A 17,660-nucleotide genomic window follows, 5' to 3' on the forward strand; every position below is an offset into this window, starting at 1 on the left:
CATTTCATGTAACATAATTTAATCTTATTTAATTGGTTGTTTGTAAGCCCACTTTATTTGTGTATTATGTTTTGTGCCTAATCATTAACTACTATTTTAAAAGTGTGGAAAAAAAACAAAGGGGCTTCTGTAATCTCGCGTAGTTAGCGAAATGTGTACTGAACGGAAGCCGCCATAGGACAATTTCAGTCGGCGTGCTCTTTTGAACAAGAAGAACCGCTACGAAGCACGGGAGGAGAGCGGCCCAGTACGATAATTCAACGTCCAAGTCAATATTGTAGGTACAGTATCAGTAGGCTTGTACTTTGACAAAACGTTTTAGACATATATTACGTCGATCAGACCCCCTCATCGAGTAAGGTGTTCTGATAAAGCGATAATTAAAGCAAGTGTCCGTTATGGAGCATTTACGCTAGCCTGGCTAGCATTAGCTAGCTAGCGTTGCCAGGCAGAAACTGCTTAGCGGCTAAGTTAGCTCGCAAAACGTGTTCACCAAGTTTGTACCTATTACTGGTTGCCAACGATATGTTAACCGCGATCCCTTACGTTGCCATTCAGATGTTATCTTATTCTAAAAGGACAAGTTGGTACAGGGCAGTATTTGGATACCAAATGGCGGTATTTGCCTATTTTAATGCCGGGCACATTGTGACTAAGGTTAACGTTACCCCGCCTGGAGCTGCCCTGTCGACCAGGCCCGAACAAGAAGGGCAACTTTGGTAGCATCGATCAACTGTTTATAGGCATCTCAAATGGTGCAGAACCAACCGATAAGATAATCGATTATGGACGTTACAATGAGAGTAAAATAACCAGCCCAGTCAAATGTAACGTTAGTTGATGTAGCTAGCTAAACCAGACGGACTGCTAGCTAGGAAGCGGACATGGCGGCCCTGCTACATAGCTTATATGCTAGCTATATAACGTTAACTTATTCCCCGACGACTTTTCTCACTCTGACCAACCACAATGAATACGATCCCTCGCGTAAATCGCGAGACTCGTGCCCACGTGTTGTACAATGCTAACTTGAACGAGAAATATTGAGACATAAAGCGTTTCTGCAGTTTAGCTAGACCAACGGCTCGGGTGGCATGGGGGTGGGGGTAGGATTAACGTGGAACGGCTAAGCCGGGTTACAGAGATTTTAGCTGGACGGGTTGTCTAATGTCCTAGTTTTTTGTGCCGCAAACTGATTTCCAATTAACATTTTAGATGTTGGTATTGCTGACCTTCCGAGTCCAACCGCTGCTGCGTTTATATTATATGTATCTCAAGCTTCCCCTTACCTATCTGTAGTGGGCCACTGTCCGCTTCGAACCTACAACACCATGTGCCACACTAAGTAAGAAGATAACACTAAGTAGTGTCTGTAGAGGTTTATATAACTTCTCAGATTATTAAGCAGGGGCTCTTTTTAGTAGTGTATTGCCATGACTGATTAAAAAAAAAAGGATCAGCATAGGACCATCAAATGATTTGGACACAATGATTACTGAAGCTATCTTAGACTTTGAATTACATCATATGATACAAGGTAAGGTTAAATGCACTATTTGGGTATAAAGACTGGAGGTAGAGAAGTTCTGCAGAACTTCTCTACACGTTTGAAAAGTCTGATTTGCATTATGAGTCATTATAGTTTAAGCAGACTTAACTGCATGCAATGGAGCTCTCTCATTATGTTCTGTACATTGTCCTTTTACATTGCTTTCCTGACCATACATGTGGACTTTGGAGATGATGCATCAAAAAACTTCTGACTGCCATTGATGGTGTTTGTATTCATACTGTCTGATCCAAAGACCACTTGCTAACCTATTTCTCTTTACTTGTACTTTTGTAATATATGTACATTATAAGAATTCACTGGAAAACATGTATAGAACGAAGTTAATGTTCATTTTTTTTACTGCTTTTTCAGGATGGAGTGGCAGCCAGATGAGCAGGGACTTCAGCAGGTCCTCCAACTGCTCAAAGACTCGCAGTCACCCAACACAGTCACGCAGAGAGCAGTCCAACAAGTATCCTACTACAGTGCAATCTGAGGGTGTTTACTGTAGTTGAGTGGAAGGGGTGGGAAGTTGTATATGTTTAAAGTATTGATGATTCCATGTAGAAGATTGTCATTCTTTATTTTTTAACATGTTACTTAGCATAGAGATTAACGGTTAGTTGCTTAATTTCAATGCTCAAAGTAAAATGCTCCTGAACTATCATGCTAGAAACTCGAACAACTCAACCAATTCCCCGACTTCAACAACTATCTCATCTTTGTTCTCACGCGACTCAAAACTGAAGGTGAGTAGCCATATGTGTGTATCCTCTTTCATCAATTTAAACCACCAAAAAAATTGCACAGGCCTGAAAATATATGTTGAGTGAATGTCTTCGGCCATAGTTGACACATGACCTTATCGGGGGGGAAAAGATCCCAATCAGTTCCACACAGTGAAAAGAAAAAATCCTGAGTTCAGGTAGAACTCAAAACTGGTATCTGAATAGGAAAAGGTTGGATTGATTCATCTATGCTGGTTATCGGCAGTCCCTCCAGAAAAACGTGATTATGTGATCGCATAATTCAATGCATAATCAGCCAAAGTCCGCATATTTATGCGGGGGCTGCATTTTTTTCAAATACGCCGCATAAATTGTCGATTTCCGCATAAAATATGCAGGGCTTGCATGATTTCATAATCCCCGCATTTTCGTTGCAAAATTGAAAATGACGTAATTACGCGACGTGAACGTCATCGAAAAGCTGCAAACCCTGCGATGAAGCCATGATGAAACCGCAATTTTCATCGCATAAAGTTGTATAAATATCCCGCATAGTCCATCGCATTTTTTAAGAAAACGTGCCTAATTTTTGCCCGCAACAATCGCGAAAAAAAACTCATTTTCACGCATTTTTCTGGAAGGACTGTTATCAGGATACATTTGTATTGTCTTGTCAGCTTATTTGTAAATGTCTTCCTCTCCTCAGATGAGCCGACTCGCTCTCTGAGCGGTCTGATACTGAAGAACAATGTTAAGGCCCACTACCAGAATTTCCCCCCAACTGTTGCTGACTTCATCAAACAGGAATGTCTCAACAACATCGGTGACCCCTCACCGCTCATTCGTGCCACTATTGGTGAGTTTGTGCGTTTTGGTGGGCATTGTATTGGCATGTGGCATTAATTATTTTTGTGGGCTAGCTTCCTTCCACACACCCAATACACATGCTCCTCTGCCTGCTATCCCTTCCGTTACCCTCTGGAGATGATGCATAAAAACATTAAACACCTGACTGCCCATGAAGGTATTTGTATTCATACTGTCTGATCCAGAGCTGCTACAAGGGCAGCTGCTACAAAGGCAACTGCTCACGGTCCCGTTAATTATGAATCAATATCTGACGTCTGGTATCTTCTGCTTCTCTCTTGCTCTTCTAGGCATCCTGATCACTACTATTGCCTCCAAGGGAGAGCTACAAACATGGCCTGAGCTGCTGCCCCAGCTCTGCAACTTGCTCAACTCCGATGACTACAACACCTGCGAGGTCTGCACTTACCCTGCTCTGCCCTTGTTCTTTTTCTTTTTTTTTATAAGCCATAAAACTTTCGTCACTTTCCTTTAAAGCCTTACACACCCACACAGCTATTTTCTTGGTTAAACCTTTGCTCAGGTTATAGGTATGTATAGCTGGGAATTGCATAAGGCCACCAAACATCATAAAATGAATGTCTAGCAGATGCAACAAAGCTAACAGGAGAGTGAGGGAGATGTCAATCAAGCATAGTTTGTACCTGCATCCCGAGAAGAGGTCTAATCAGGCAAAATAAGTGAAAACCCCTGTGTGGGTGAACCATGAGTGTGCAGATCTGTAAAAGAAATGGCAGACATCCACATTTATTTTTATATGTATGTACATTGTTTCCCACAGAATTAGATTCTATTTGTGGTGGTAGCTGACCCGGTGTGGGGGGGTGCACACGCAGAAAGATGTGCAGGCTTCTTATATTAATTGTACTGCAAATATTTTTATACAAAATTCTGCAGGTAACAATTAAAACTTTTTAAAAACGTAATGGTATAATGCAGTAAGGGAAGGGGGCTTTCGCATCTGACTACACTTGACATGAAAGTCAGGAGCATGTTTTGCTCCTCAGTTGAAAAATGTAGGCGTGACTTACATAAGGTAACTGCTATTACTGTTAATTTGTACAATAATACAATAGTGTTAGAATAAGGACGGATGGAGAGCTCTGGCGGACGAAGAGCTCTGCATCCAACAGCAGCGGTGTCTCGCTGCGCCGCTGGTCCCCAGAGCAGCATGGTCACCTGGAGAGTCCGGTACAGTCTGACTCTGCAAACGCTGGCAGCTGAAAATCGGATGTTTTTGCGCTTGTGATATTCCTTTGGCGCTGACTTTCTCTATGCCGTAAAAACCCTGAATAAATACCGGTAATAAATTCATAATACTAACCAAAAGGGGAAATGGATTGTTGTCGGGAAAAAGCAACTTCTTCTGTGTGATAATTAGTGGATCGCAAACCAAGTTTAAGGCTCATACCGCCACCTACATTACTGTATTGGAGTGTGTAGAATAATCAATGGCATTAATTAATCAATCTGCATGGAGGAGTTGGGTCTATTGTGTTTTGAGCGAGAGAACTGTGTGGCGGACCACCACAAATATATCAATGTATGGGAAACACTGTATGTATATATGTATTTGTGTGTAAAAGCAGGGATCAGTCTGATCAGATTTTTTGGATGGACACTTTATGAAACATTGGGAATCAAATTTTTTTATTTTAAACAATTTGGCAGCAGTCCTCTTGACAGGGTTGTTGAGTATCGTCAACATGGATTTGGACTTTTAAGTCCGTCTTGCATCTGGACGTGATGAAAAACCCAGCTCATTGATTTACAATGATACCTATTGTTCCTATATTTTCTGATCCAGATTTGCCAAGGCTCTGTGCTAGGCTGTTGCTCAATAGTGGTATTTTTCTATCAATCTCTATTCATTAAAAAAAAAAAAATTGTCAGCTCACACATCCAAGTCTCATACACATACTTTTTTTTCACCGTTGTGTTTGACATAGAAAATGCCCATTGTGAGAAAATCTAATGACTTGAGAAATGTTTTGCACTTGTGACTACAATGAATTCTTTAAATATTCAGATGAAAAGTCAGTACAGTGCACTCAGCACTTTTACTACAGTTTTATTTTCTGATGCAGTCTCACTCTCTCCTCTGTGTCCCTGTATGTTTGCGCTTGATTTGACAGCCTCTCTGTGTATGTCCGTGTCTCAGGGCTCGTTTGGAGCACTGCAGAAGATCTGCGAGGACTCGTCGGAGCTGCTGGACAGCGACGCTCTGAACAGGCCTCTCAACATTATGATACCAAAATTCCTCCAGTTCTTCAAGCACTGCAGCCCCAAGATTAGGTACAGGAGAGAAAGGGACTCATTCTGATTGTCATTGTCATCTGGGCGTGATGCATAATAACATCTGACTGACAATGAAGGTGTTCGTATTCATACTGTCTGATCCAGATATTCTGACCTTACTGTCACTTCACCCCTCTCAAGAGTTGCATTATTGCCAATAGGATTCAATTTACAAAGTTCTTCTCACTGCAATATTTTATTTTATTTTTTCTTTTTGTGGCCAAAACACACGTGCTCCCACTGTCGAGCGTTTTAGCAAAACAAGGAAGGACTATGCCAAATGTTGCTTTTGGTATATTAGGGCTGGGCGATATGGCCAAAAAAAATTTTTTTTCAACAAAACAGATGCGTGAGATAAAGCTATTTTCTCACACAGGCCTACAGGTAATTCAATTCTTGTTCCTCGCTAAAAGTTCAAATAATGTTAACGTTATTGCGCAACCTTGTCCCTGTTTTCACCTGTTGCTGAGTAACGTACATTAACATCCCATGGTCTCTTGAATGTAGCATACCTGTAGCAAGCTCCTTCGTAGTAGCTAACCAGCGGTAAAAGCAAACGTCGAAGAGGAGCTCCGTGCTACAGAGCGGTGATTGCTAGTTGTTTAAGCGGCTACAGACCTCCGTCACAGCTCGGTCGTGTCAGCCTCATTTAGTAGATGTGTTGAGCTGCAAAAGAGTTCCTCAACACCGCCTCTGACTCTTCAGGTCTGCGGTAGCTGGTGGTTCAGTTATCCGAGCATAGGTGACTCTCAGCCGGGGACAGAGCACCGCGAGCTGCCGGTGCGACACCGGTCATTTCGGCGGAGATTACAGATAAGTAATGAAACGACTAGTCGAGAAAAGAATTGACGTTAGTCCCAGTCGCTGCCATGTTTGTGTAGCTCTATGACAAACGCGCGGGGGGAGGGGTTGAGCCAGTTCGGAGCTACGGGAGCCCAAAGGGGAGCGTCGGTGGATGTTAAGGAGAAACTCGATTTTCATTTACACAAATTGACGTTAACTACACATTCGACTCGATAAAATTGATTTATGGCCCAGCCCTATGGTATATGTTTATTAAAGTGACACATTATGCATTTTCATCGCTAATCTACCTCTTGTTTGCCCTGACTGTTAATGTTACACTGGCTTTATCAATTTTCCCTGTGGGTCGCTGCAGGTCCCATGCCATCGCCTGTGTGAACCAGTTCATCATTGGCCGAGCCCAGGCCCTAATGGACAACATTGACACCTTCATAGAGGTGAGCTGTGCATTTTGAACGCTGAGGAAAATAAGACTATTGCTTTGTTTTGAATCCAACCGTTTTGTTGGTCATCTGTCGTGTTTCTTTTACCCCGCTTATAAAAAATGTCTGTCTTGTGTTATTTCGCCTCTCCCCTACTAGAGCCTGTTTGCGCTGGCAGCAGATGAGGACTCTGAGGTTCGAAAGAACGTGTGCCGAGCCCTGGTCATGTTACTGGAGGTCCGCATTGACCGCCTCATCCCCCACATGCACAGCATCATCCAGGTAAGCTGTAGCTGTAGACCTCTTGAATGCAATTTAGATGTGGGAGAACATTTAGACCACGTTCATAGTTCACTCCACTTAGAATTAAGTGGATTTTTAAGTCTGTCTTGCATCTGGACGTGATGAAAAACCCAGCTCATTGATTTACAATGATACCTATTGTTCCTATATTTTCTGATCCAGATTCGTCAAGGCTCTGTGAGGGGCTGTTGCCTAATAGTGGCATTATTCTCTCGATGTCTATTCATTTTTTTTTAATTTTTTTTATGCTGTGTCAGCTAAGCCTTTCCGAGTCTTAAGCACGTACTTTTTCTAATCTCCTGCAGTACATGCTGCAGAGGACCCAGGACCCCGATGAGAACGTGGCTCTCGAGGCGTGCGAGTTTTGGCTGACTTTAGCGGAGCAACCCATCTGTAAGGAGATGCTGTCTGGACACCTGGTGCAGTGAGTAGCATATTAACCACTGTTGATGTAATGCGTGTGCTGTGTTAATATACCTTCTAGGTTTTACTAAACACTCAATTCTTTGATCATTTAAAGAATCAACCACTTATCAGCTTGTACGTGAGCTCAGCTGTTTTAACCACGCAAATCTTTCCCCCTTCATATAGACTGACACCTATCTTGGTAAATGGGATGAAGTATTCAGAGATAGACATCATACTATTAAAGGTAAGCTCTCTCTCGGACTTGTACTGTTTTTAATACTGTTTGAGACATTAGAATCTAATTTTTTACCATCACTTGGGAGAGCAGCAGTCCTCTTGACAGGCTGAGTATCTTCAACATGGAGTTGGACTTTTGAGTCCGTCTTGCATCTGGACATGATGAAAAACCCAGCTCATTGATTTACAATGATACCTATTGTTCCTATATTTTCTGATCCAGATTTGCAAAGGCTCTGTGCTCGGCTGTTGCTTAATAGTAATATACAATGACCGCAAAACGTGCATTCAAAATTACAGCTAATAACACAGGAGAAAGATGCTGATTTAGAACTGGTCCTGGGGCTGTTTTTTTTTTTTTTTTTAAAGTGTCTCGAAGTACATGTAACGATGCAGCTAAAGTAAAATTTGTGCGTTTGTCCAGGGCGATGTGGAGGAGGACGAGGCAGTACCAGATAGCGATCAGGACATTAAGCCCCGTTTCCACAAGTCGCGCACTGTCACTCTGCAGCATGAAGGAGGGGAGGGCGAGGAGGGCGAGGACATTGAAGATGACGACGACGATGATGACGACACACTGTCAGACTGGAACCTGCGTAAGTGATGAAGAAATGCAGTTACAGAGACTTGAATAGGAATTCTTGTGATATGCTATTGTACACTTAGCCGGTTTGGGTCTGAATCCATCTTGTGTCTTTTGCATATCATCTCCGTCTCTTCCATGCATCTTTCGGCAGGTTGTACAATCATTTTAATAAAAGTAGAATTGTTGGTATTAACAACCCAAATTTAGCATACTCAGTTTAGACAACTAAAACGTCTTCTGCTTTCAAGTCACCTGTGACACAAAGGACCAGCAGGTTGGGGGATGAAGGAGGATTGTAAGTGGGCTCTTCTTTTGGATGTAGGGAAGTGTTCAGCTGCAGCCCTGGATGTGCTGGCCAACGTGTTTCGTGACGAGCTGCTGCCCCACCTCCTGCCGCTCCTGAAAGGCCTGCTCTTCCACCCCGACTGGGTCATCAAGGAGTCTGGCATCCTGGTTTTGGGGGCAATAGCTGAGGGTAAGACTTGCAGGACTAGATTTCTCACAGATTTGTCTTAGGAGATCCGAAAAGTGAGCTGTATCTAATCCTTATTGTGAATGCCTGACTGCTTATAGAAGCTGAATACGATGTATGTTTTTAGGTGATTTCTGTTCATAATGTTAAATGTTTTCAAACATTTAAATAACGGTATTACCCCTTTCACACAGAGGGCTGAAACAGGGTTTACTTTGTGTTTAAAAGTCAGTCAAATGTCAGTTTGTCCCGGGACCTCTGCAGATAAAGTCAGCTGCTCAAATGCTGCACAGCACATGCCATGATTTTACAAAGGTAAAAGGTTTTACAAAACACTTCATAATATTTTCATGACCTGGTAATCCTATGACAAAAGTATGCTCTGTGGAGGGGCACACTCCTTAATACACATCAAACCGACCCTTGTTATTGGTGTGAAAGAGGTATATGAAACATTAGGAGTAATTATTTTTTCAAACACAATTTGGGAGAGCAGCAGTCCTCTTGACAGGCTGAGTCTCTTTTTAATATGGAGTTGCTTCTGGACATGATGAAAAACCCAGCTCATTGATTTACAATGATACCTATTGTTCCTATATTTTCTGATCCAGATTTGCACAAGCTAAGCAAATCCTTACCTATGCCTGAACAAATGTCTCCACTTTTGGAATAAATAGACTAGGGTGAAGCCAGAGGCTCAGGAAAAATGTTGCCAGACGGTGCTGAGAGGCCATAATAAGTCATCTGGAGTGACCACTACATATTCCACTGACCCAGTTAAAATCTACTAATAGGATATATAGGCCTTTTTTGGTTAAATTAAGCAAACACTGCTTTATCTAAAGCCTGTCCACACATGACTCAAGTGTATATCTGATGTAAGAACAACTCAAAGCTTCCAACAGTCGCTCTCATTCATACTAGTTATCCTCAAAGTACTAGTTTGTGCAATGTGTTGTCCGACCCTGTGGGAAGGAAGGTACTATAAAGGGGAAATCTGTTATTGTTTATTAATTACAACTTATTAATTTCACTTGTAATTATTCGCTCCTCGCTCTATGCCTCAGGTTGCATGCAGGGCATGGTGCCCTACCTACCGGAGCTGATCCCCCACCTTATCCAGTGTCTCTGCGACAAAAAGGCCCTGGTGCGCTCCATTGCCTGCTGGACCCTGAGTCGCTATGCCCATTGGGTAGTCTCCCAGCCCCCCGACTCCTACCTCAAACCCCTTATGACAGAGCTTCTTAAGCGCATCTTGGACGGCAACAAGAGGGTGCAAGAGGCCGCTTGCAGGTGAGCAGCTAAACACTTCTCTTCTCCTTCGTATGTGGATATGATGAAAATCCCAGCTCATTGATTAACAATGATACACTTTGTTCCCATATTGCTTTCTGATCCTCACCCCGCATGTATCATTCCTAGACTGGCAGAACTATACCTGAAAATAAATATTGACCTGTCCATCTTGGGTTTTCTCTCAGTGCGTTTGCCACCCTAGAAGAGGAGGCGTGCACAGAGCTGGTGCCCTACCTGAGCTTTATCCTGGACACACTGGTGTTTGCATTTGGGAAGTACCAGCACAAAAATCTCCTCATTCTCTACGATGCCATAGGAACTCTAGCAGACTCAGTGGGCCACCACCTCAATCAGCCTGTAAGTACCTGTGAAATTGAGACCTGCACTTATTTGTTTTGCACTTAAACTATAGAAAACTATTTATTTATTATTTTTTTTAATTTTAGCTGTTTTTGTTACTGCTAGACAGAGCAGTTTTCAGCCTTTATGCTAAGCTAACTGCTAGTTGTAGCTTTATATTGAACAGACCTATGGAGTGGCTTCGCATCTGACTCTGCAGAAAAAGCTAAAAGATTGACATTTTTAAAAAATTCAATCATATGTCTTTGTCAAATACTTTAAATGGAAAGGGAAACCCTGATCATACCAATTTATATTGTTCCTCAGGAGTACATTCAGAAGTTGATGCCCCCCCTTATTGCCAAGTGGAACGAGCTGAAAGATGAAGACAAGGATCTCTTCCCACTACTAGAGGTGAGAAGTTGATTTTTAAAGCAATACTTTGATTTTTATTTCAATTGGGCACATTTTTCTGACACACTGAGCCATGTTTGGTTCAGATTATGTCTGAACTTTTTACATCATAGCTCTTTCACACTGAAAAGACACAGAACATTATCGTTGAATTGTGGAGTGTCTATTGCCATAAAACAATGAATCGATAAAGTTGTTTGATTGCTTCCATGTCTATTTTATTGGGCATACACCACAGACAACACATTTTGCATATGTGTTTCTTCCAGTGTCTGTCGTCAGTAGCAACCGCCCTGCAGAGTGGGTTTCTGCCTTACTGTGAGCCTGTCTATCAGCGCTGTGTCACACTAGTCCAGAAGACACTAGCTCAGGCTATGGTGAGAATGCAAAGTAAATGATTGTGTTGTGTATTTAGTGATCTATTTTCAGAGGTACAGAAGAGACCATGAAACTGAATCTACCTTGTCTGTACAGATGTACAACCAGCATCCAGACCAGTACGAGGCTCCTGACAAGGATTTTATGATTGTGGCCTTGGATCTGCTGAGCGGCCTGGCTGAGGGTTTGGGGGGTCACGTGGAACAGCTAGTGGCCCGCTCGAACATCATGACCCTGCTTTTCCAGTGCATGCAGGTATGAGGCAGTGTGTTTATTAGTTATACTACTTTAAACCTGGACATGTTCATAAGTGTAACACTAAGGTGTCTGGTTTGTGTTGCAGGATACTATGCCTGAGGTGAGGCAAAGCTCCTTCGCTCTGCTGGGTGATCTAACAAAGGCGTGTTTCCTCCATGTTAAGCCCTGCATTGGTGAGTGTGCTTTATAAGAGCTCTGACTAACCTCCACCACATGTAGATTGAATTACATCACCTGTCCTCTAACATCTGGTTAGCACCCCGCATTGATTGTGTGTGTGTGTGTGTGTGATTGGATGTCACTTTTGTTTGTATTGTAACCATTGTGTGTCCATGTACTCCCTCCCAGCTGAGTTCATGCCCATCCTGGGGCTCAACCTGAACCCAGAGTTTATCTCCGTGTGTAACAATGCCACCTGGGCCATTGGAGAGATCTCCATGCAAATGGGTGAGAAAGCAGGTCACACTTATTGTTGATGCTTGTTCTTTATTTTATTTTAACAAATGCTTGTGTTCACTGAAGACACGTGCCCAGTATTTGGATATGATGAAACACCCAGCTCATTGACACAAAATGATACATTTTGTTCCTATATTTTCTGATCCAAATATGGCACACCTAATGTTGCGGTAGGTGGCACAGTTGAGTGTTTTCCGTCTTGAATCTGCAGGTTTACATGCGTGCAAGCTGGTGTGCGACAAGCGCAAACAGATCTGCAGGTCTGTGCAAACGGCACCGCCTTTGTCTTCCCTCTTTGGCATTAATTGTTCTTGGACTTTGAAGAATTTTTCATAGTTACACATTCATTACCTATCAGAACAGGCCGAACAATGTCTATAGATGTAGGCATGTATTTAGGATTTTGGCAAACTTTGCCTGATTGTATAAGTGGGTCATGCAGTGTGCTTTTCCACTTTTCTCTGCCGTAACACTTCTGCCATGAAATGGCGTAGCACTGAAAAGCGTGTGCGTGCGTGTGTGCAATTGTGCATGATCCAGTCAGCCCAGTGACACACTGATATCTTACAGGCACAAGTGTCGTGGTGAGCGAAGGGACACCAGCAAACCATGTTTTAGACCAACAACTAAATTAACGAGTTGTTGAGACTGGCCTTTCTTTTTATGCAAACTGCTATACTACTAATAATAATGCTATACAATTATTTGAGTTGGAGTCATTCCTGTGCTGATGTCTTTGCTGATTGAATTTGCAGACACCTTTTGTAACAATGATGGCAGCTGTAAGGATTCATCCTGTAATACATTGGACATTTAGGGTTCTGGTTACAGAAATCTCATAATGAACAGAATGTTGCTCACTCTGCAACAGCAATCGATACATAAAAGAAAAAAACAAAAAAAAACCTATATTACAAAAAACAGTGCCTGGACTACTACATATATGCATGCCTTTTTGAATAAACTGTGTTCTTAACGTTTTTCTAGGTGCAGAGATGCAGCCGTATGTGGGAATGGTTCTGCCACACCTGGTTGAGATCATCAATAGACCCAACACACCCAAGACTCTGCTAGAAAACACAGGTACATACACAGCCATAGACCCTGTATAGGTTGGGACATGTGTTTCAAACATTGGGAAGTGTCTTGGGAGTTAATGTGATGTTTTTTTTGTCTCCCTGTCTGCAGCCATTACGATTGGCAGACTGGGTTATGTCTGTCCCCAGGAGGTGGCACCACAGCTGCAGCAATTCATTAGACCATGGTGAGATTAATTTTATATATTCTCTCTCTCTCTCTCTTTCTCTCTTTCTCTCTCTCTCTCTCTCTCTCTCTCTCTCTCTCACTCACTCACTCACTCACTCTCACTCACTCTCTCACTCACTCACTCTCTCTCACTCACTCACTCTCTCACTCACTCACACACTCACACACTCACACACTCACACACACACAAGGCCTATTCTTTGATTTTCTGGTCCAAGTCCGAGAAGCCCTTTTTGCACTATGTAGGGATGCACTTTCATCAGTTTAGTTACTTTGTTGAAAGAAGAGAATATGCGCTGTTATAAATTCAATTTTCGCTCATCATAAAGACCCGCAGCAACCAAATTGATGAATTAATACATTCCACCTTTTGTCTCGTCATTTTACCTCTTCCCAGGTGCACATCATTGAGGAATATTCGAGATAACGAGGAGAAAGACTCCGCCTTCAGGGGAATCTGTGTGATGATTGGCGTCAACCCTGCAGGAGTGGTGCAGGTGAGGGGGGTGTGCTTTAAAGCTGAGGCTGCAGGGGTTGGAGAGATGGGGGCGCCCTTCCTCTAGTGATGGGCAGACCGACTCTTTTCCAGAATCTGTTCTTTCGAGTTGATGCGTGTAATAGACTTAAAGGGATTGAACCTTTTAAGTATTGCTACTTTTTGCAAAATAGAGCATCAGTTTCTCCGTGACACTGTCCGTTATAGTACATGTACATCAGCTTCTGCAACACAGCTGCTGTCGTCATCTGTTTAGCTCGCCTCTGGTCCGCCTATATCAGATGCACAGATTTGATTGGTGCAGCTCACTACAAGGGCATAGTTAATGAGCATCATTACTGAATGCCAGAGTGACTAGCTGAGCAAATTCAAATTGTGCTCTCGTGAGAACTCTGGATTTCCAGGGTAGCTGCCCGTCCCACAAAACTTTAATTCAATGCGTTTACCAGTCATCATAAGTTTACATTAATAAAGATAAAATGTATATTTAAATGCATGACTTAGGCCTAAAACTCATGAACACACCAAAGTCTGAAGAACAACCATCCGAGGAGCTTGACTTTAACATTACATGAAAAAAATAAAACTGGTGAAGTCAAACGTTGCGCTCTCGTTTGTTCAGTATCATCCTCCAACTCAAGCCTAGTTTAAGTGGTAAGCTGAGTATTGATACAATGTTTTGGGGTGTACAGTAAAACATCTCATTTGTAATAAGCCCATTCTTGTAGGCTACATATTAAGCCCCACAGGATGTTATAGAAATGTGTTGCGACTGCATCGATTTTGTAGTTTTTCCTGCAAGTAGCGAGTCTCACATAGCCAGAGCTATCTCCATAGCGCTGTCAGTGCTAGCTTCTATGACCTCCCAGTTCTCGAACGGTTCATTCAGCCTTGTTCATTGAGTAGCTGTCTCGAGTCGAGTGAGTGACTTGACAGCCTCGTTCCAGACCAAATTCATTTGTTTTGATCCAGAAACTTTTCACCCCTTTGCCATTCACATGAGCTCTGAATTTACTCGTAACAAGTCCACTCTATGTCCAGGATTTCATTTTCTTCTGTGACGCTGTGGCCTCCTGGGTCAACCCCAACGACGACCTGAGAGACATGTTTTACAAGGTAAGCGCCTCATCAAAAGGAACACCATATTACTGATTCCATCTCGTCAGACATTGATCTAATGCGATGGGCCTTATTTTAGATGGAATAAAATGTTCCCTCCCCATGTGTAATGCTCACTTGCCCCACACTGTGATGATCACTTATCAGACATTCGAAATCTGACAACATGCTGCGGATGAATTTTTGAGTCTGAGAAGTGTGTGCAGAGCTTGCAGTTTGTGGAGGGGGAGCAGTTCTCCGTAAACCAGAAATTTTCATGTTCAGGACAGCATAAGCGAATTACTCACTGGCTCTCATTTATGTTGAGCAAACAGCCAATTGCTTTGTTACATCCTGTATAGATAGAGGTGTATCTCCTCAGTCAGCAATTATGCATCAAATACATCCTTAAACCCACCATTTTTAAATATCCATAAAGAGATGCAAGTCCTCCATGATGTTTTTCTGTTTTATTTTTCGAAGATCTTGCATGGCTTTAAGGATCAGGTCGGGGAAGAGAACTGGCAGCAATTCTCGGAGCAGTTCCCACCTCTGTTGAAGGAGCGCCTGTCGGCCTGCTACGGCGTCTAACCCGACCTCCTCCTTGTCCACACAGGACACCAACCTGTTAGGTATGTCCAGCAAACATACAGTCTACCCCCAGACCCCCTTCTGGAGATGATGAAAACCCCAGCTCATTGATAAACAATGATACATTTTGTTCCCAAATCCATTTTCTGATCCAGTACCCCACTTTTCACCACCGACCCATTCATATGATCTCTACACTTATTCACGTAATCCGATTTTTTTTAAATCCCTTTGTGTTCTTCTGTCTTTTCCCCAGGTTAACGTAGGGGAGGGTTACTGGGGAACTCGTTGCACTGCCCAGATTGTGGGGAGAAATGAGAGCTGGAGGGAATGTGACTGGCTTTGACCCTTCACTCAGCGGATGGTCCCCTTTCCCCCTGCTCCCTGTGTGTCTCTCTGAGGGAGGGAGGGAGGGAGGGTGGTGGGTGTGGGAGGGTAAACTGGGGATATACATATACCTCTCGGATTAAATGCCTCACTAAATCCAACACACTCAAAAGTGACTTTCGCCAACGGCACCGCAGAAATCCTAGGCAGGTGAGGCTGGCTTTGACTGCCCCCTCCTTGATTTGATTATTTTGTTAAGATAGGTGGGGTGGGGGGTTGGGGAGGGTTGGCAGATAGGTACATACAAAGGAATTATCGGAACCAGCATTGGGTGCCACAGTCCCAAACACCACAATGCACGTAGTCCGTAGACACACATTTAGACGCGTTTAAACAGGCTCGTGCCAGAGGCTAAAAAACAACAAAACAAAAGCTTTTACTATGTAACAATGCAGGAAATGTGCACAATTTGTTTGCACCTTTTACGGCGAAATTGCATAAACCATTTGGTGTGCATATACATGGGTCTTATCCTATTTTCACATGTACATTTAGCTGAATTTAATTTCCTTCCTTTTCCCTCGATTACTGAATTCCTTTGGAATCATAGGTCTCTCTTTCCCCTGACCCTCATTTGAGGGGAAAAAATGCAGTAGGTCTGTCCTCTAAGGTTTTTACCACCGCTGTACCAAGTTATTGCATGGCATATGAGCACCTCTTTAAGTGACGCATGTTAAAGTGAATGTCTTGTTGCTCACTTGATTTATTACATTTTTGTCGTCAGTATGGGGAGGCTGCCATAATTTGAAGCTGTCAGGTGCTTGGTTCGTTTGTCCTCCCATTCATACATATTGTCTAATCGATGTCCCTTTAGTTTAATGGAGGCTGTGTGTGTGTGTGAAGACCAACAATAGGTAGATAAATACAGCAATCTGATTCATGTCTGATTGTTTGGAGAGTCAATCTCTGCAACAAGAGTTCAAATACTGTAGGTAAGTCGAGAGTCCTTTTTGCTGCTGCTTCGTTTTTAGAGACTTTACAAAACAGACTTAATGAGAGCGATAAGACATCACCAAGAATGAATTGGTTCTTACTGATATAAATGCACTTTCTTTTGTAAGAAATTTAGAATTTCAAATGTAAGACATAGTTATAATAAACTGATCTTGAGATTTTTTTTTTTTTCCATAAGTGATTTTAGGATTGTTAATGGCTTGCTAAAGTAAGCATAATGATATTGTTAAGCAATGGTAAAATGACTAGGTAGGACTCGAGGCCTCTTAACATACCAGTAGTTTTTTTTTATAATTTAGCTCCTCCTAAAATGGATTGAATAGGATTTAAGAGGGAGACATCGTGGTTACAGTCTTCTGGATCTATGTCCCAGTACACCACTTAATCCATATCTGCGGTAGTGTCTCCCCATCGTTCTCATCAAAGCATTTTGTTAAACGACGGCTGCTTGAGCCGTCGAACCTTCTCCTGATCATGAACATCGCATGCTTTTCAATGAGTCTTGCTCCTTTTTTAGTCATTTTATAACTGGTCCATTTGGAGGGATCTACCTTATAAGAGCTTTGTCAATGGCAATGCTACTCGCTGCTGGATTAATAAGGTACTTCTCCAGCTTCTGATCAAACTAGTGATAGTTGCCATATATTCACCCGTTGATACTGTGTAGGATTTGCCTGGGAATACACTGACTCTGAGTCCTAATAGTTCTCCCCTGACACTTGTTAGCTTATGCGAGAGAGTGGTGGTCTTTATCCAGCTTTATATTTCAGTCATTGTCCATAGTGGACGGTTGTAATGAACGTGTGTATGGCTGTTTGGTGTTTTACTATAAAGGTGTGTATGTGATGTAATTTTGCACCAGCCCTACCATAAAGTTCCTGGACGGGCATAGTTTGATGCCTGAGTTGATGTGGCCACTGGGAGTATCAACGGTTGCCTGCCAGTTAACATCAGTTTGATAGTAGTTAGCTCAAATTTCCTAAATCGAAGACCGTCACTGATGGGGGGGGAAAATACCAAAATCTGTTCTAGAATGAATGTGTCAAG

General features: G+C 42.6%; 1 protein-coding gene and 1 non-coding gene across 2 annotated transcripts; both read left to right on the forward strand.

Annotated features, from left to right (window-relative positions):
* The first annotated feature begins 186 nt into the window (after positions 1 to 186).
* LOC144529613 (transportin-2) lies at positions 187 to 15,683 on the forward strand. The gene is made up of 25 exons (XM_078268786.1): positions 187 to 277; positions 1,925 to 2,024; positions 2,226 to 2,301; positions 2,987 to 3,136; positions 3,438 to 3,544; positions 5,309 to 5,442; positions 6,605 to 6,686; positions 6,831 to 6,953; positions 7,280 to 7,398; positions 7,566 to 7,626; positions 8,044 to 8,215; positions 8,528 to 8,680; positions 9,745 to 9,970; positions 10,159 to 10,330; positions 10,640 to 10,726; positions 10,996 to 11,103; positions 11,201 to 11,359; positions 11,448 to 11,535; positions 11,711 to 11,809; positions 12,809 to 12,904; positions 13,010 to 13,085; positions 13,485 to 13,584; positions 14,625 to 14,699; positions 15,165 to 15,313; positions 15,529 to 15,683. The coding sequence occupies exons 2-24, from the start codon at positions 1,926 to 1,928 to the stop codon at positions 15,270 to 15,272; spliced, it is 2,670 nt and encodes an 889-aa protein (XP_078124912.1). The 5' UTR covers positions 187 to 277; position 1,925; the 3' UTR covers positions 15,273 to 15,313; positions 15,529 to 15,683.
* LOC144530858 (small nucleolar RNA SNORD41) lies at positions 1,735 to 1,803 on the forward strand. Its single transcript, XR_013503162.1, has one exon. It is a non-coding gene; the product is annotated as a small nucleolar RNA SNORD41 (small nucleolar RNA).
* Positions 15,684 to 17,660: the final 1,977 nt, after the last annotated feature.

This window comes from Sander vitreus, chromosome 15 (assembly GCF_031162955.1).
Source record: "Sander vitreus isolate 19-12246 chromosome 15, sanVit1, whole genome shotgun sequence".
NCBI classification, from domain to species: domain Eukaryota; kingdom Metazoa; phylum Chordata; class Actinopteri; order Perciformes; family Percidae; genus Sander; species Sander vitreus.